The 20128-nt window shown below is 37.9% G+C and overlaps 1 protein-coding gene and 1 long non-coding RNA gene across 5 annotated transcripts in view; one reads left to right on the top strand and one right to left on the bottom strand.

The window, feature by feature from the left end:
• LOC147051079 (uncharacterized) overlaps positions 1–20128 on the bottom strand; it is a 33744-nt gene that overhangs the window by 10109 nt on the left and 3507 nt on the right. Inside the window, exons 2-3 of one of the 2 annotated variants that reach the window (XR_015067227.1) lie at positions 14883–14996; positions 3824–4026 (exon numbers count right to left, since the gene is read on the bottom strand). This is a non-coding gene — a long non-coding RNA (uncharacterized LOC147051079). The remainder of the gene's footprint in view (positions 1–3823; positions 4027–14882; positions 14997–20128) is intronic. The other variant, XR_015067226.1, reaches the window with a different exon arrangement.
• Positions 2165–6560, top strand: stx19 (syntaxin 19). 3 transcript variants are annotated; one of them, XM_085919752.1, is made up of 6 exons: positions 2165–2298; positions 2360–2418; positions 3740–3976; positions 4285–4521; positions 4833–5045; positions 5258–6560. In XM_085919752.1, exons 3-6 carry the CDS (start codon positions 3752–3754, stop codon positions 5492–5494), a joined length of 912 nt encoding a protein of 303 aa, XP_085775878.1. In that variant the 5' UTR covers positions 2165–2298; positions 2360–2418; positions 3740–3751; the 3' UTR covers positions 5495–6560. The 3 variants fall into 3 exon arrangements, with proteins under 3 accessions (XP_085775878.1, XP_085775877.1, XP_085775879.1); XM_085919751.1 differs by having other exon boundaries at positions 2204–2418; XM_085919753.1 differs by lacking the exons at positions 2165–2298; positions 2360–2418 and having other exon boundaries at positions 2427–3976.

Here is a 20128-nt window from a genome sequence, read left to right on the forward strand (position 1 = left end):
ATCTGTCTTCCTCTCTGTTTGGTGCAGATGGAGCAACATGACAAGGGCATTGAAGCCAATCCATTCGAACCTTGTCATCTGCAGGCATTTCGATCTGCCTCTATCTCGATTAGGGGTGGCCGGCTGGTGGGAGATGAGTCTGGGCATGTTTGTGTATGTATGTGTGCATGTGTGTCTCAGATATGTAGGGATACATTGCATTGCTAACCTGTCTCCTGTAACACCTCCTACTTCTTCCTTCCTGTCATTAACCTGTCAAATACTTATATATATATATATATATAGGTATATATATAGGTATATATATATATATATATATATATATATATATATATATATATATATATATATATATATATATATATATATATATATATGACTTATATATATATATATATATATGACTTATATATATATATATATATATACATATACTCATACACACATACACACACACAAATCAGGATATGCCAGCATTGCTGCCCCACAGAAGATCCACTCTATTTAAATAAAGCCCTCAAAGTACTACGTAGGTTAGTATGCACAGCAACGTAAGCATATTGCCTACTTATGTTACATTAGTTATAAGTTCAAATTGCACCAAAGGGAACATTTATACAGATTCTTAATTCTTCATTTGACCAAGCAAGGCCACAACTTGGGTATCCATCTCCCTCATTGGCTTAATGATGGTGGCTTTGCCCTCATTATCCTTGCCCCTCTGACCAGCTATAGCGCCACACTCATTTATCTTCTCTAGCATCTTTCTCATATGACACTTAGATGAAGTTTATAAGGTGCCGTGATGGCGTTTTTGTGGCATGATAGAATTGTCTAGTCCAAGCAGTACACGGGATATCAAAAACAGCCAATTGGCAAGAATTGGTTTAGTTTGGAGTAATGCTGGTTTGTGCTAGACACTTCTTGGTGGTTCATAGTGGCAGTTGTGCATGAGTTCTTCGGAGATGGAAACACTCTGACATCATTGACCTTTTGTACAATGTTGTGTCAACCAAGTTAGTGAGCAGCCAATTTAAACATGCTCATTTCGTGGAAAAACACAAAAACGATTATAGGAACATATGTGTGTTTTTAAGAAATAGAGTGAGGTGTTATTTTTAATTATTTGAGAGTCTCAAAGAAAAAAAAACCACCCTCCACCCCCACAAAACAGCTGATGCTGATGAAGGTGAATTTTGAAGCTCAGAAAACCGGTTTTGCTTTGTTGTCATAATATCTTGCCTTTGGGGATGACTGACTCATGGTTAACATAACGCAGCCTTATTACATGCACAGAGGTATAGCGGAATTAATCTTCACCCGCAACATTTGGCAGAGTCATCATATATTTAATGTGTCTTTTAATTGTCATACTGCAGGCAAAACAATACCACCCACTAGAAGTAAACTAAATGATGATTTCCAAACTTTGAAAGCTTTAATTGGTCCACATTGTGTTGGAGAAAAAAAAAGTATCAATTAAGGCAACCTGCTTTGATGCAAAAAATATGTAAATTAAGCTTCAGAGTCAGACTAAAATATGCATTAAGGTTAATTAACTCTCTGACCCTTTAACCTATGTACTGCCTCAGAGGCATATTTAGCAACCACACCAACAATGTGGTTGCTGCAAGGTTATGAACACACAGTCGGGCTGAGGGGGTGTGAAATATTGCAACTGGCCTTCAAAGTTTAACATGACCCAGACAAAACTGTTGACCTCCCCAAACTTGTCTCATCCGCAAACGCATGACACTATACTAGGAGCGGCTTAGCCGAGTGTGTCGCTTGCCTGGCTGAAAAGGCGCAGAGGGTTTTGGGGAGCTTGTCAGTTGAAATCTGTCAAAAGTACTCAGTGGACTTACTGGGGCCTAAGGAGTACAATACCCCCAGACCCAGAGGGCTTATCCCGGGAACTCAGACATTTCACATAGAAATCAACTTTGTGCATCTGAAACCTAACGCCCTGCTTGACACCTAAGTCCCATTGTTTGGCTTCAGCAAAGCACACAATACATTTGTATTTGCTGTGTTCTGTTTACCTGACCAGAAATAAGGGGCGGGATTATGGCATCCTCTTCCTTCCCATGTGGTTTCTACCCTTTCCATCACTGAAGGTAATCACGTCATCTGTCTTTTCTTTAGATAAGCAAATGAGCCTGCGGTCTGCCCCTTTCCTTGTGGAAAGGGAGGTGCTCCAATAGACTTCCTCTAAACTTTCCCAGCTTGGGAGTGCAACTTTTCCTCTGAGTTTTGTAGAGCAGCTGGTGGCTGCTCTTCAGGGCTCAAAGATAACGCGTGAGTGTTAGATTTGAAGATGGCTGACGTCAAGTGTGTTTACCATGGATTATATTCACAGATATATCTGGATAGGACAACTCAAGTGAGATCTTAAAATGGAATCTTGACTGACTGAAGGTAAATGTAATGATTTGTTTAAATCTGACAAGTATTGTGTGGCTGTTTTTGTCTAAAACCCAACAGAACTGGGTGTACTTCAGACTAGGCTTATACGGACACAATTTTGGATATCTAATGCGGGACTATGTCGGGAAAAAAATAAACACTCCTTTTCCACCTTTATGAAGTTGTGGAATGTCGGTAAACAAGGAACCTGTTCTGTTTTACAGGACACAATGTTTGGTTACAGAAATGAAATGCAACAAACCCCATGTCACTTTCTTGCAGCCAGAGAATGTGTTCCCAAATCCTCTCAATAATTTTTTTTAATCGGCTCTTCTGTGCCCTGCTGTTAGCACTACGGAAAAAGAGGACAGGAAAGGGAGGGGAAAAGGGATCTTGGCCTCAAAACCTATGAATTACATTCTATTCTTTAAGCTCTGATAAGCTTACACAAGCTTATCTGCTTTACTTCTGCTACAACCACTTGTTGATATGGCTGGCCCAACTAGAACTATGTGGCGAATTCCATCACCCCCGATAGCATCCAAAAAACTTATCTTCCACAATGCAGTTTTAAGGTCACTCAACATTCCTTTGAATATCAAATTGAAAACGCTACATGCCTAATTAAACGCATGAATACAACGCACTTCACCTTTCAAAGGAATTCAGACAATGTAGCGCTGAATCTTGGTTGGAATCAAAAGCAGAACCCTCCAATGTTTACTTCGGCTTTAGCAAATATCACCATTCCTTAGATGTGTGTCTAAAGCTTAAGAAATTCGACTCCTGCATGGCTTTTACAACACTGACAGCATTGTTTAACTCATAAAATAATAAAAACGATTTTATCCATCTTTTGTTGTGATATGTTCAGATTGTTTCTTCCTAAATGCAAATCTTGTATACCCTTTCATTGTGGTTAGCCAAATTACTCCCAAAATAATTTCAGTGAACATGTGAAACGATGAAAAAAAAAAGAATCCTTTGTTTATTGGTGGCGACTAAGAAATCCATTACAGTCTACTTGCATTTGGGCCAAGTGAGACACATCCAGCCGATAGAGCCATCGTGAAAAATTGCCTTCTGCGCTAACACCCACTCGGCATTAGGGTCAAATAAAAGTGGAACAGGATGTCAGGGCACATCATGACTTTTTATTTTTTTCATGATTATTCAGGCTCGGCCTGTGGTTCCTATTTTGTGTACGTGCAGCAAGAAAGCAATACACATTGTAACAAGTAGTCCAAATCTGATGACTTGAAAGATATGTCAAGGATAAATGATCATTTCAGCCTCCTTTGTGATAGAAGCTAATTCCGTTGTGTTGTGCCAGTAATCCACCACAATGAGAGACCGCTTAAAAGAGTTACAAGAGAGAACTCAGGAGTTTCCCGATGCAGGAAGTGTGAGCTCTAACCTTCAGTCTGTGGATGAGGATGACATTGACGCATCTGTGGTCGTTGGCGTCACGAGGCCAGAGGCTGTCCTGTTTGAGGAGGAGCCGGTCATCGATAATTTCCTGTCGGAAGTTCAGCAGATCCGGAATGATATCATCGCACTGGAGATCGAGGTTAGGTGTGCTTTGTGCAGTCATTCCCAACCTTTATTAAACTATAGAACCTGAAAAACAATGTTTTTTCACAAATATTAATGCATGCCACCAAATGAAAATGTTAAAAAAAAAAAATAATTACCATCTGCTTATATATATATATATATATATATATATATATATATATATATATATATATATATATATATACACATATACACACACACACACACACACATATATACACACACACTTGAACAAAGTCTGTTGTGATTAAATTACATTTTTTGGACAAATTACTGAAAATCACTTCTAATCTCAACCAGGTCCTCAAATTCAGCCAACAGCAGAAGATGTTGGTAGCAACCATGCGACGGTTTAGTATTATGAAAAAGGAGAGCAGCATAACGAGAGACATCAAGCTCCAAGCTGAAAGCATCCACCGAAGTCTGGACAAGCTTTCTAAGCAAGTACAAAAAGCAGAAGAGCAGCACGGCCCCGCTGCTGCTTCGACGAGAATACAACGCTCTCAGCATGCAGCAATTTTTCTCAAATTCCAGCAGGTTGGTAAACAGAGCTTGCGTCACAAACATAATTTGTCTTTTTTTTCTCTATTTTATGAACAATTATGTAAAATAATGACTCTTATAAAAATATTACCACAGGTTAAGACAATTGTACCAATCAAAGATGAAAATGATTTTTTGAGTGGAATACTTAAATTGTTAGAACCAATAAGGGCAATCACTTTAATTTACTCAATCAATTTACTTTAGTAGTGTTTTTCTACCTGGGCCTCCACCCAAATGTCTCTTCATTAAATTCCCTCTTATTCCTCTCTCCTTTTATTTGAATTCTTTTTTATTTTATGCAGGTACTGCGCCAGTATAATGAAGGACTGTTGACCAAGCAGGAGCGCTGCAAGCACTTCATTATCCGGCAGCTGGAAGTCTCGGGAAGGGATATGACGGAAACTGAGGTGAACGAGATGGTTGCCACAGGAAAATGGGAAGTCTTCAATGAGAACTTGTTAAATGATGTCAGAATCACTCGCTCCCAATTGTCTGAGATTGAACAGCGGCACAAGGTGAGGGTGACGGCAAGCAACCCACATTTTATTTTAAAAAAAAAAGTGAATGCAATTGAGGCTTTTGGGGAAAAAGGAAATAGCACATCAAATGTTTTTCATTATCAGGAGTTAAATTTGGTTTGTAACTAACTTCCCAGTATTGTGGATTGTAGTTTCATAGAGTTTACTAGTTTTGATTGACACTCTTTCTCCATGTTGTTATCATTTAGGAATTGCTGAGCCTTGAAAGCAATATGAATGAGCTGAGGGACCTCTTCATGGATATTTTCATGCTCGTGGAGGAACAAGGGACCCACATTGAGCACATCCAAACCAACGTAGAGAGAACCCAAGATTATGTAGCGGCTTCCAATGAGAAGTTCAAGTTGGCCGCCCGGTACAAAAAAAAGAACCCCCTTCGTCAGATCTGCTGCTGTTGTTGCCCTCCTTGGAAATGCTGCTTTTAAAGTTCTACAAAGTGGAATTTAAAGTGTCTCCCTTACCTGTTGGGACATTGGAATCGAGTGGCATTAAAGTGAAGGTTATGGTAGCGCGTTTCTTGCTGTTGGACACAGCGACGGTGAAGACAGATTCAGCAGAGCATAGAAAACAATTAATGGGAGACCAGGAATTGATATTTGAGGCACTTATTTCTTTGAAGAGGGTGTGAAGTGACTACTATTGGAAGAGACAGTTCACTGAGTGCTCTTCACCAACATGACTGTTTATTGGAGACCTTCACCGTCATCTGAGAGAGGTCACAAACAAGACTCCTACCTCTTCCAACTTCATCACAAATTGTATTATTCAAACTTGTTTGACTGCGAGCACTAGAATATTTTTCGAATGTTATATTTAGACAATGCACTTTCAACTGAAGCTCAAATTTAATATTATGGGGAATGTTCTTTTTTCTTTTGTTTCAGATGCCGATGATGGGGGAAGGGGGGGCATGTATTTCGTAGTCTGATCATTTCATTTTCATAGTTACAGTCGAACCGAGGGAAAAAATAATCAGTATTCTTAGGTTTTACATTTTAAAAAGTGGTGAAATGTAATTTAAAACAAGCCAGCTAAGTTCATAAATAATTTACCATGGAGACGGCTTGACCTACATAGATTGATTCAATTTTGATTATTTCATATGCTGATAAAAACAGTCTGTATTTGAAAAAAATCAGACATATATATATATAATTAATGAATGTTCTTTTGCTCTGGTTAAAACACATTTACGTTGTACAAGAAGCAATATATTTAAATGTATTTAACTATTGTAATTTATTATGGTACACTTCACTTTTACCAAAGACAGATATACTAAACCAATGAAAGACAGAATCATGTAGAATCACTTTAAATAAGAGCTATCCTGTGCCTGGTGTCTCACATTAGACAGGTGACTTGGGTGTGGCAATCCGGAAAAACTGGTTTTGTCTGCCATTACGATAACTGTGCCTTCAGTTCCCAGAGGACCATCTGTGTAAATAGAGCCGATAACTCTTCCTAAAGATGTGTACTGGGTTTTTTTTTTTTGGGGGGGGGGGGGGGGGGTTGTATGGGGGTGAGATTTCTGATTCAAAACAAACATCCATGTTTCAATTTTAACAACACAAATGTTAAGGCTGACCGGCAGGATTGACATTTAATACGTCAGTTTGACATTTTCTCCCACACGTTGGCCATTCACATGACATCTAATAAACGCTACCCATCAATACGGTGTTTTATTTAGGGAACATGTTATTTACAACGATCCCCTGGGTCTAGTAGGGGATCCAGGTGGGATTTCTTCAAGATGTTTACTGGCATTTCAGCAGCATCACAAGCGTTGTGATTTTCCTCAGCCTCACTCTGATTGGGGTGACATTTTGAAAGAAAAACCTAAATGTCTTAAGCATGTATGCTTGAATATGGAAGGAAAATGGCAATATTTTTGGATTTTACTGCCTGGCATGATGTGCTGCTGTATAAACTGACAAAAAAATTGCAGGTTCCAGAGCAGCAACAATGCCATCCAGTGTTCACTGACGTAATTGCCAGTTAAATGTACTCATTGACTCCAATGTGTCAAATTAGAATGAAGAGATTGAGAATTTGCATCCTTGTATTAAAGAATTGACAGGTCAGATCTAGTTTAACGATGGCAGCAAAGAAATCTGTGTGCATGATAACGGAAAGACATCAGCCAGTTTTCATCCACACTCCCTAAAAGTCTCTTGTGAAAATTAAGGATATATTTATAGTAAGGGTCAAAAAGTTGTGCACTTTAATTCTAACTCCGGCGAAAGAGCATGGCAACAACAAAACAGAGGACAGGGACACTGTTCAATGAAAATACTTTGCACCACTAAACAACGAGGAAAGCCGTCATTATGTGAATTTCTTTTATGATTTATGGTCAACCTCCACAAAAATCTCTTCTGTCTGTTCAAATTACAGTGTCATGCTTTCTTCCTAACATTATTGTACCAGGAATTATTGTCAGTAGGGCATAAATCAGGGGGTATAAAAACCGGGCATTGTTAAATTATACCTTGAACTATCGTATCGTTTTCTGAATAACCAAAAGTACAGACACAGTAGCAACATGAATCCCCACAGCTCTAGCATAAACTCTTGCATTATGGTATGTTGTTGTTATTTTCTCTTAGTTTGCTAATGCATCAAAAGCGGGCCCATAACAAGCTTTGTCCTACATTCAAAGTCAAAGTCCGCTTTATTGTCAATTTCTTCTGCAGTTTGGACCATGACCTAGAATTGTATGGAACGTCAACACTAAAAACATTACTTAATTTTCTAGCTGCATTTGTTCAACAGATAATGACAATATTTACACAAAAATACTGTCTTTTATTTGTGCATTTAAAAAATTCATTACAGCTGCCCAGGAAAAAGAGATGCAACCAGTAGAGGGAGCTGATATCCAATAATTATCATGGGTATTGTCAGGTCTTGGCAGACATTATGCCTTATGCAAACATCTGTGGACCACGTCAAGACAGAGGTGAGGTAAAAATTAACTTAAAAGTGGGCAATGGATTTGTGTCTGAGGACTCAGCCTCACTTTATGTTAGCGGGAAAAGAAATTGTAGTTTATTCTCTCCACAATGCAAGGACAAATTGAGCATGCGGACTCCATATTTAGTGGTAAAATAAATGTGCAACTCTTTCTTGTCCTACAGACTTTCAATCAAAGGCATAAAACAACATGGTCTTCTTAATGTATTTTTTTGACCTTGTGAAATAGCTCACAGACTACCATGGGCATATAAGATGTTGTCTGAGCTTAGTCCAGTCAGTGTACCACGAAATATGATCTTGACTCCATGTTCTATTTTGCCCTGTCGACAAATAACACAGAAATTGATTAGATGGGTTCCAAAGTTTCATAATGTTATTTACTCGATTGGATAACTGAGAAGGGAATCCGTTTGCGGTCCGGCGCAGATACGGTAAGTGCATTCACAATTCCTGCTATCATAATCAAAAGTGGAAAGTTGTGTGTAGTCAACAAGTCAAACACAATTGTGCTGTTGACATTAAGATATATTGCGTTGTGTGCATGAACGTGGATATCAGATCGTCTGGTCGGGCCAGACACTATGAAATGTTTAACCGGCACTTCATATTACACAACAGCAATGTGGTCAAAGCGGTTGGAACATTCAGTAGAATGGTGAATACACTTTTTAATGTCTGAAATATATAAGTTCAATTGAGTAAAGTTTTGAAGGTATATACATGATCAGTGACTAACATTACAGAGAGCAAACAATTATTTCCAGTGATAAAAATAATGATACACTAACTACAAAATGTCAACACACATGAAATGTGATTTGAAGAAACCATGTTTGAAACAGACAGAGCAAAGTCTTTCAATAAAAATTGATTCATAATCTTTATATTGTGAAGTATGTTTGGGATGAAATATGACCTGCAGCATGGGAACGGAGTCTGCCCCAACCAAGTGTCACAGTGTAATGGATTACAGTGGCTTGGCTCCAGTCGGGAACCACCTCAGGGTCTTCGTGAAGCTCCTGACTACTGGCCAGATTTTTGTTAGCCGCACCCAATCCGACAGACAGTGAGTTTGATTAGAAAAAGAGAAATGAGGACTGCATGTGTAAACTTAAATAAGTATGATAAATGCACATTATATCATTCATGTAAAAATTCTTGCTGAGTCAGCCAAATAATTATTAATCCCAACGTTGATACAGATTGTTTTGCCAGAAGAAATTTTTCTTTTTTACTTTGGCGTTTGTGGCACTTTCCATTCTTCCATTAGATGAAACCACAATGCTGGTTCCACTCAAAAGTGAGCGCAACAAAAAACAGCAAAACACTAAAATGAATGATTTTAGTGGATTTTATTTTAGACTTAAAAGACAATGCATTTTTTTAAATTTGTTTTAAAACATATGGAACTGATTGCAAGACAATCACACGGCATATAGTGCTTAGACAAAAATTCAAATATTGTTAAAAAATTAGATAGTCATTAAAAATTAAGACAGATAATTACATCAATATTAAAAAAAAAAAAGCATGGCAGGCTCTCATTTATGCATGTGTGTGAATGATGGTGGGGACCATTCCAGGGTTTATCCCAGCTCACAAGTAGTACAGAATGACAGAAGAATAAATACAGGGAAACCTCAAACTTGAACAGTACTGTTAAGACCAACATATCAGATTAAAAAAAATATGTGGGTGGCCTTCTTACAAAAAACACATGAACCGTGACATAATGTAAGAGATCATCAAAACTCAGGAGTCACCTCAGAACTATGTTAAACTGGTATTAGAGTATTAACTTTGATTGACCGCCAGGCACTGCGCTCGACTGATCACAGCAAAAATTAACGACTCGCTAAAGAACTAGCTGCAAACTATCTTATTGTGACTGCATTTTTGGCTATGATAGATTTAAAATATCTAAATTATATTGTGGCATCATTTTTTCTAGCCAAGCTGAATTTTTTGTTTGTTTTTTGCTGTTTTAAAACTCTCATTCCATTGAAATTCTTCATCCTCACACAAGGAAGTTGTTTATTTCATTTCCCATAACTACTCTGTTCACCGAGCGCAGCAAGTCCGGTAATAGCGCCGTGTTTTCGGGTAGAATCCCTCCCCTTCCCTTCCTGATGCCCTCCTTCACACTGAATTGCAATTTAAATGCCATTCATTCCACATTTTTGAAATCTCATTAACTGGGTATAAAGATCCACAGAAATACATTGTAAATAGAATAGCTTGGCTCTGGATGAAGGATAATGTATTCATGATTAGTTTCGTTTCCATCTTCCCAACACAGCACTGTTAAATGCATGCGAGTGTCAGCAGTCACTCGGGTGAAGCTTTCCATACACCTTTGAAACAGACCCGTCTGAATGGAATATAGAGTAAATGAATTCGACTACTTTGAATCTGCTCCACTGATCTTAATAAATGGGATTCAGAGAATTAAAGTTAAAAAAAAAAAAGAATATATTTTCCACATCATCAGCTTTGGCAGGGCGGTGTCATAGTGGTTAGCACATCTGCCTCACAGTCAACAGGACTTTTATCTGGGTACTTTCCCTTTCCTCTTATTTTCCAAAAGTATTTGACATTTATCAAATTATCCATACTTGTAAATATGACGAGACTGGTAATACATTGTTTGCGTTCATTTCTCATTGGTGCAACTCTAAGTACTTCTGTGCAAATAAATTAAGAGTTAAGAGTTCAGCTATGGATGCAATGCTTCCCTATGGTTTTGGGGGGGGACTAAATCTCAGTATGAAATGTCCTAATTTGTTCTGTTTCTTTCGGTGGTGTCACATCATCACACACACACGCATCGTAAATCCAGTCTCATTGTTCTTCCTCCATGGGACATTTTCGCTTGCACGCCACTTAGTTCCTCCCCACTGAAGCCGCTGCGTCTGTCTTGGTTGCACGGATGCTGGATGAAATCCATACGGAGGAATCCCGTGGAAGAAAATACAGACATCAGACCGTGATATCAAAATAACGCAGCTGCCACAGCATTCATAAATACTCGCAGGACACTTTGACGAAGGAACAGATGGTTTTCTAATACCGAAACATTCTTCAGATGATGGTTTTCAGGGCTTTTGGAAACAGTGTTACTTTTCTTCACAGTGGACATCAGGAACCAAGTGATGCTATATAATCTATCTTGTCAGCAATCCCACAGCGAGAGGAAACATCTCAAATACGCCATCATTTCCGAGAAGTTGAACTTTTTGAGATTCAGAATCAACTATGGCTCTTGAATTTTATCTTCTCCTCATTAAAAGTCAACAGATGTCAACAAATAGAAGCTGTTTAGAGAAAATATATATATTATAAATATTAAAAAAATATAAACACTATATACTATATACTATTATATATAATATATTTTACTTTATATATATAATATATTTTAATGTGCCCACGTTTTTATCAAACCTACTCTGTGCCGTGCTGAATGTCACGTCTGATCTCCACCATGTTAGGTTGTATATTAAAGACTCTTAAACACAAAAAAAAAAAATCAAGGTTCACAGCAAATGTCCCATATAGCTGAATTACAAATCATACAAGCCTGATGTATGACATCCCTTTTCTGACAGCTGTTCCCGAATGGAGAAAAGTTTAGTCCACTATACCATTTAAGGAGGCCACTATGATAGAATGATCCTACACAGGTGCTGAAATCCATCCCCCTCACAAATGACACTCCGGCATGCGGAGTTACTGAAATATGTGCTGATACAGAAGAGCAACTGTGCCATCCCACGGGACTCATCTGATGATTACTCCCTACCACTTAATATATGGTTCTTTCTTAAAAGACTATTTAACAGACGTTATCATTGCAATGATACCTGCCGGATGGCTTCATTTATAGCTACCTGTGAAGTCAATCATGGCCATGCCACGGAAGTGACCCATTTGCAAAAACAGCAGGTCCGGCATATGTTCAGAGGTCCGCAGTGGTCGTTTGACCATAACCCCGTGGCCAAATTGAAAAAGTCTGCCTCTCAATGTCACTTCCCAGGTAATAAATAAAATAAAAGTCCATTCTCTAAAAGACAGACTGTCCTGACAGGTGTGTCTTGAGAGCAATGATATCTATGAGTATCTTCTTTCTAATCCCTCGGTTCTCCAAAGGAAGCTGATGAGCTCATTTTTGAGAACTTAATTTTTTTGCCTCCTTTCAGTTTCATTTTTTCCCCTTCCTTTACCTTTCTCGCTGTCTCTCCTCTTCTACATTTTGTTACTCCTGGGTATTTCTGACAGCTGGTTTTACTGACACGTTTGCTAACAACAGCTCGGTGAACACGGACCACTCAATCCTGCACTGTCCAAATATTTCAGACTGTTTCCATTCCGGATTTGAATCATTGGAAACGCCACCGCATTTCTTATTCATGTTTTTATAAATTATTCTCCCTGATATGAGCCCCAGTCACGTAAGGCAAAGCTGGAGACCGTCTCACACTTTGATAGAGATATAAAGACGTAGAAGAGGAAGTGGAAGAGAATAGTATTAATAGACGGACAGCGAGGGCGAGTGGAATATTAGCAGGGTTGACAGGTATGATGTAAAAAAGGTTCTCTTCTGCCCTTCTGTCCAGCTGTGAGTCAAGACAGGTTTTGACAGAATCTGAAGTGAATTATTATGTTTTTTTTTTACTTTCTGTATGCAACCCCATTCAATCTCAAATTCGATTTTCATACTATATAAAAAAATATATATATAGTACAAAACTTTACTTTGGATTAAATTCATGTCGCTGATATTGTCCAAAAGCTGAAATAAAAAATTGGAGCAAAGTTCTAGTTGCCTCACTGTGAGTACGCCTCAATTAACCCCAACAAGCTCAGTTCAAATTACATTGGAAGATGACATGACATTTAAGATGGGAATAAAGTTCACTGAGTTACGGTATGATGAGAGTAAGGTGAAGCCATACCGTAATTTTAAAAGATATTTTCGGCATGGGGGCAAAACGATGGGCGAGTAGTTGTGTGGAAATCCTCAGGGTACCTTCCGCGATTAAAAAAATATGCTCTTAGGCTGCTTGGGTAATCTAAATTCTTACCACTAAATCCTAAATAAAGTGTTGATCTGTTATCAGATAGCTTCATGTCATATGGGAACTATAAGCAGGATGTGAACCAGATTCCTTCCCTATTAATCTGTCTCCTTGTATGTACTATGTGCTGTTGTGCATCATTGTTGAACCTGCCATACAGAAGCACTTAAAGCCTCTGATGCATGAAGTGTTCTGCTTTGTGTCCCAGTGATGGATATAAACATTATGATTGTCTTTTTGTCTCTGTGTGCTCTTGTTGTGTTTCCACTTCATATATTCTCCAGGACATTTTCTGTCACCATGAGATTGACGATGGCATGTGGTGTTACATATATGTATTGCATGAAAAAGTGAGGTGTTTCTTTTTTTTTGTGCAGATAAAATGTTGACCAAAGCACAAATAGCCTTAGAGTTAATATTACAAGATTTACAATATGCACAAATTTGCTGTTGACAGACATTTTTAGATTTATTATTTAATTTCTGTGGAAACAACGAGCAATTCACAACAAATATGCACTAAAAATTTCAATTGAATCGATTTATCTTCGGAAACAATAATACTGTTTTAGAGATTACAAAATTGGAAGATTTGACTCGAGTTTGAGGATGAAGCAAAACGCACTCGAGAGCAGAGAGGCATTAATATAATTTATTCCTTCTTGTAATAAGGTGGGTCTCATTTCTATGCGTATGCATTGCATATTACTGAAAGTGCTGATTTCCATGCAATGTGGAAATATATTAAAATAAGCCCGTGGGGATATGCTGCTGTCTGTGCATTACAAAATGCTTGGGGGCATCGTAAGAACCCCTTCATCTTAGATCCCCCCCTCCTTCGAAAAAGGAAGTTTAACAATTGGCCTGGATTCACATCAAAAATAGGATTATGATGTAACCCTGTGTGAGCGTGCATGCACATCTGCGTCAAGGAAAGTTTACATTTGGATTTTGGGTAGAGGGCAGCTGAGAATTCCATGCAGAATGTTATCTGACAAAAGGAATACTGGGAACTATTGCACGGGTGATGATAATCTGCTTCGGACAAATAGAAACTGTACACATTCATTAACGTATGTAAGCAAGTCTCAGTGGGAAAGTGGAACCCAAAATTCAATAAATCCAATGCAGTGTTGAAACAAAAACAAGAATAGTATGCTTGTGTTAAAGGAGTTTACTCCTCTTGAAAATCTCCATTACTCAAAGAAACGGGGACTCTATAGGTATGCACAAAAGAAAAAAAAAAAGCAGAATCAGCCATCATGCTTGTTGATGTCTTTTAACTTTGTTTTGCAACCACAGTGTGTGTAAAGTACCCCTAAAAAATGAAAAAAATACAGAAAGCTGTTTTATACACGCCGGGTCAGTAACATAGCAGATCGGTAGTCCTCTGATTAAAGCGTGTCTTGTTGATATCACTATACCACTTTGAGTAAATGCCAGCTGCTGAGGTTTAGAAAGAAATGCTCGCTCAAAATAGACATAAAAGATCACAACAAAATGTCCGTCCAGAATTGTTGATTGGATTAAACATGAAATGTACCATGTGTGCTTTTCCGCTGCGCAGCAGACTGCTCAGCTGTGCGCGATCTTAAAATGGGATTAACAATCAAAGAAGGTGTGAGAAACAGATTTCAAAAGTTAAATTCCTTAAAAATGAAATAAATCTGACAGTAAAGCTTTGTGAGACTGTCCAAAAAAAATGTGGCGAAAGTGTGTTTTGACAAGAAACATTCCCGGTGTTATGGAATACCGTGGTTGGGCGTCAACTTCTCACTTGATGGATGAAGAGATGAAGTGGCCAGTGAGAGCAAAATATCTAATATTCCTCAATCTTGGATTTTACTGGGGAACTTGTATGCGAGGTCTGAAAAAAATAAAATACAATTACTCTTTGCACTTCTCCCCCCGCAACACTTTGACGAGCAGTGTGACGGCAAGTGTAATTCTCTATTTCACACCATTTCTTTTTGTGACCTCTCCTTGGCCTTTCTTGTGGTCAGAGGACGTGTCAACAAAAGATGGTGCCATGTCATCCACAGAACGTAATGACGACGACAAAGTACTTGACCACACACCTGTAACAAATCATCCTCCGCTTGCCTTCCAACCACCTGCTCTCACTTTCATTTACTTCACTGGCTTAGGTTGTGATAACTCGCACAGAGACAATTTCAGACACAAACCTTTGTCCGAAACTCTATTTGAGGTGAGAGGCGACGATGGTCTGTGTCGCTACGATAAAACAAAAAAATAGTCTACCACAGAAAAATACCACGTTGTTTTTTTTTTTTTAAACGGTTTCCATAAATTCCAAAATTCCGCAAATTACAAATCTATGGTAATAAATTCTGGCTCACTCCATTTTACATGACTAACATTATTCTTTCAATCTTCTTTAACCAGTCATACATTGACAGTTGGAATAGATTGTCCTTACGCACATTATTTATCTAAGAAACAAAATGCTGGAAATGAGTCGGTATTAAAAAAAAAAAGAAAAGCCTGCCCCGAAAGCTTTATGATGCAGTATTCATACACTCAATAAAATCATCCACAAACTAAGACGTTAAATGACCTTGGGGTATTATTAAAATTATGTGACCCGCATTTCCAGCTTTGCTAATAAAAAAAGAAAAAGTTCATTTCGACTGTTTCTTGTTCAACCCAAGCACTTTCAGAAAAAAACAAATTGTTGTACTGTAAATATTTTGTAAAATCATATAAATTGGGTCAAGGCAAAAATATGTGAATTTGTAAATTTGAACGCCTGAAGCAATATAACAATAACAAATTGAATTATTAGGTTACACAATTAAGACACTTTGCAGGTGGCTAAATTGTTTGTTTTCTGAGATAATTGCGTCACATCAGTACCCTTGTAGTGTCCTGACATTTACCCCGAAAATGTCAAAAACCTTTTTTCAATGATCACAACCACATTGTCCATGTCATATCATTGTGGTATTTTGTCAGAAGCAGAATGAGATTATAGAAAATCCCTGACGTTATAGTAGTAATCCCATGACTGCTTTCTGACAGGGTATTTGAGTCTTAGCACAGATGTGAATCAGTAATAAATTGTATTTGCACAGTTCTTATCACATCGTCATAAAAACCATAAGCTGAAATGTAGCTCGAGACTCACAAAAGCCGACGGGGCTACAATGACAGCCAGCTACTATTTGTTATCATGAAAGGTGATTGGGGCGGGAATCAATTCATGTTTTACTGTTCACATGTCAGTTTATTTTCAAATATTGTGGACTCTAACCTGTTTCTTTGTTTAAGTTGACAAAGCCTAAGAAGCCGAACAATAAGCAGCAACACATCTGTTCTCGACTACACATGCAGGGGACCACCTCCAGCTGCTTGCTTAATGAACAGCTCCTCATCACACATGCACACACACCGAAACACACAACAATGCTGTGAGGGTGAACATTAAGATGTTGTAATTTTAGGGATAATTAGTTAGACTGTCAGTTTTATGACTGTACCTTGCAAGCAGCAAGATTAAGCCTTTGAGACCTCCTGCCCTGCCGCTCACACCGGGCTCTGCCATTGTGTGTGACGAGAATAAAAGAGGGCAGAGACGAGAGGGAGGGAGAATACCGCTGAGAACAGCATTTTAATTCTCGACTTTAATTAGAAAAAACTCATTTAACTTCATCTCTTCCATCAGTGATTCTAAACTGCAATATCCATTGAATATCGCTCATATCCGAGGAAAGGTAGCTTCAATGATACATGCTGTGCTTGATCCTAGCGTGTTCACAAATAGGAATTTTTTTTGGTTGACGTTTGACGCAGTACTCTGAGAATTTGTAAAACTACATTATTGTACATTACGCAATGGTCTAAATAAAATTCCTCTCCTATCTTCATTTCACCTCCTTTGTATGACATCAAAAAGTAGAACACATAAAACACAACATGTATTTAAGTATTTAGCTGTCATCCAAACCACATTTTGGAAATATTTAAACATTCAGGATAATGCATTATTCTGACAAATAATTCCCAAAGAGGAATCTATGACTGAACTGGTGACTCATGCAAGTTGATTGAAATGTAAAAAAAAATAAAAATTGGATGGTCTTATCCTCCCACTCGCTTCCTAACTAAATGATGTCAACTCACTCCACGTAGTGTTTGGATGGTAACTTAGGTTATCATTTATCTTCAGATGAAACGGTTGACAGTGGATATAAAACCCGTCTCCAAAGGCTCCTACGAATAAAACACTCGGGTGGACATGTTTCATACAACGTCACTTTTGGTAAAGTGTTAAAAGAGAAATTGTAAACACTTCAGATGGAGCATACAAAAGGTAAACTATAGTGTTTACATTTTAAATTTCAGACAGAATGTGATGTAACTAGACATTGATCTACAATACAGAGCAGTGAGGCAATGCTGCGCTATGCATGAATTAAAAAAGAAATGCAATGCACGCAGCTTTTACCTATGTAGGTGAGTCTATATGAATGCTACCATGAAATCGTAATGATTAGCACACATGAAATAATATAAGTTCAATCAAATTTCTCCCGTGTGCTATGAAACGCAATATTGGTATTTTTCTGAGTTCTTTGCTGTTCTTGCAAAAACATGAAGAATGTTGCAAAATAGCGCAACGCTGCAAATGTCTGACAGATGAGATTTATGATTGACAGTAAATTATGAATTATAACTTTAGGGGGTGCCAAGGAGTAAACAAATACTTTACTGTTGCACATGAAAAAGATACAACATAATATTGCAACAACAGTATTTTCCTGGTTCGCATATGGACTTTGCCCTTTGAAATTCGGTGACAAATAAATAAATAAATAAATAGAAAAAAATATTTATACACAAGCAGAGGTGTCATATTAGCCAGATTAGCATTTTTTCAGGCACATGATGGCACCAAATTACTAAAGAAAAACTTTAAATTTTAAATTGTGATTGCCTAATTCAGTTCTTCACATGAGCATAACCTTCATACATGCTGAACGTAGCACCGTGACAAGATCAACAAACAACAAGCGTGGGTTCACTCTTATTTATCAGCATCCAGGCCTTAGTGCCTCATCTTGACATGTTTGAATCATGCTGGTTATGCTTGAATAACCACAGCTCCAATCTGGCAACCATAGATCTGATAAATGAAATATGCTGGCTGAGCATTTGTCACAACAAAAGGAGGAAACGCTCTCCAGCAACTGTAACACACAAACCCCTTGTGAGCTCAAAATCGAGGCAACGTGTTTGGCTTGAACAGTACTTTTTCCAAGATTTATCTAGTTTTTTTTTTTTTTTTTTTGGAACGTAGAATAAAATACCCAACCAGAGTTTGCATCAATTAGCAAATGTCTACCCATTAATGTAGTAAATAGAGTACCAAGGTTGTGTGTGTAAACGTAACACAACAATAATGTAACACTAAAGGTTAAATCAGTAGTGTATGTACTTCAATGTGTGCATGAATTTGTGTATGGACTAATTACCCCCTTTGTTATCTCTGTTTTATGAGGCCGGTGGGAAGTGGCAAGATAAGTGTATTCAACACACCTTGCTCCCCCCACAGAGACCCATCTGGTGTGTGCAGACACACTAAAATACACGCGTCGATAAAGGAATAAGGGCCATCAAGAACTGCTGAGGGACAACAAATTGATAATGATTGATGGGATAACTTGTCGGCAAAATTATTTTTTTGATTGACTGCAGCGCCGCAGTCAAGTCTCATATTACCATAACGCAAAACCGCACACTCAGTCATAATTTGGGGATTCCACAGAAAATATGTAAGGAAGTTGGTGAGAAGAATATCAGTGACATTCCTGGAAAAAAAAGTGAATGTGATCAGAAAGAAGTGAAATAAACCATAGCAATTTTCAAGATAGTATTTCATTTTAAGTACACTCGTGGTAGTGGAACAATAATTCGACTTGTATTTGAACTCAGGTGAAAAGAGCCACAAGCAAGTGAAACTTTTGAGGTTCAACAAAAATCAATATTTGTTTGGATTTTGAGAAAAACTAGATACCACGGGAAACATTTGGTATAATCTGCAGGTTAACCCTTTCGCTAACAATTTTTTTTAAATTTTGTGTACATGCTTTCTTGGATCACCATGACGCCAAGACGGTTGGTGCTCTTGAGTGCTTCATTCTCGTTAGGCATTCTCCTCATACGACCAATGATCCATATTATTTTACACACTGCTTCTGAATGTTTAATTAGGATTTCATTTAAATTAATTATTCATGTTTGTCTGACATCCTGTGTAGCATTTTAATCTTAATCCTAAACCAGAAAGTATCATTTAAAACATTAAAATATGCAAATAACAGCCTCACAATGAAGATGCCTTATATCCTATGAGGAATTCAATCAATTATCACATTCCATTTAACACCACACTTTCTCTATTATAGGCTCGCCAAATATTGCAGTAAAAAAAGAAAAAAGCTAGAGAACTCAATATTCCACCTTTTTCAGACACATAACTGTGGGGCAGAGTAATAACACATCATGTGGTAAACTCTTTCTCACTCCGCTAACCTTGGATGAAATCTCAAATGAGAAGAAAATGCTATTTTCACCTCACTCTTGAGCCAGAAGTGTCCTCACTATAAATTATGACTGCTGTGTGTGTGTTGGGGTACTATTTTGAAGACGACTTGCCTCTAAGAACATGTAATCAGTAGTTTATTAGCTGCGTGTACGCACAAAAATATTCTGCCTCGTTTTCCCTCATGAAATAATATGAATAAATATGAATATTTTGGGCTTCTGGTGTTTTTGTGGCAAGTAACCTGCAGCAAATAATTGTCAAATGAAGTGTTTATGGCCTGATGCCAGCAACAGCTCTTGCCAGAAGTGTTTTGTTTTCAGCTGGTTCGCCCATAGGCTGCCTGCTTCATAGAAACTTGATAGCTCAGGAATGCCAGAGGGGAATTTTGTTACATCTGGCATTGGCATACACTTGGCCTCGAGAAGGATTCA

The sequence above is a fragment of the Syngnathus leptorhynchus genome, chromosome 9 (assembly GCF_054491065.1).
Source record: "Syngnathus leptorhynchus isolate UIUO chromosome 9, UIUO_Slep, whole genome shotgun sequence".
Lineage (NCBI taxonomy): Eukaryota > Metazoa > Chordata > Actinopteri > Syngnathiformes > Syngnathidae > Syngnathus > Syngnathus leptorhynchus.

Bases quoted from the DNA above. Each gene is read 5' to 3' on its own strand.
- stx19 (XM_085919752.1), top strand. From the start codon at position 3,752: ATGAGAGACCGCTTAAAAGAGTTACAAGAGAGAACTCAGGAGTTTCCC. The intron at 3,977-4,284 runs GTTAGGTGTGCT...AATCTCAACCAG, and splicing joins TCATCGCACTGGAGATCGAG to GTCCTCAAATTCAGCCAACA. The intron at 5,046-5,257 runs GTGAGGGTGACG...GTTATCATTTAG, and splicing joins AGATTGAACAGCGGCACAAG to GAATTGCTGAGCCTTGAAAG.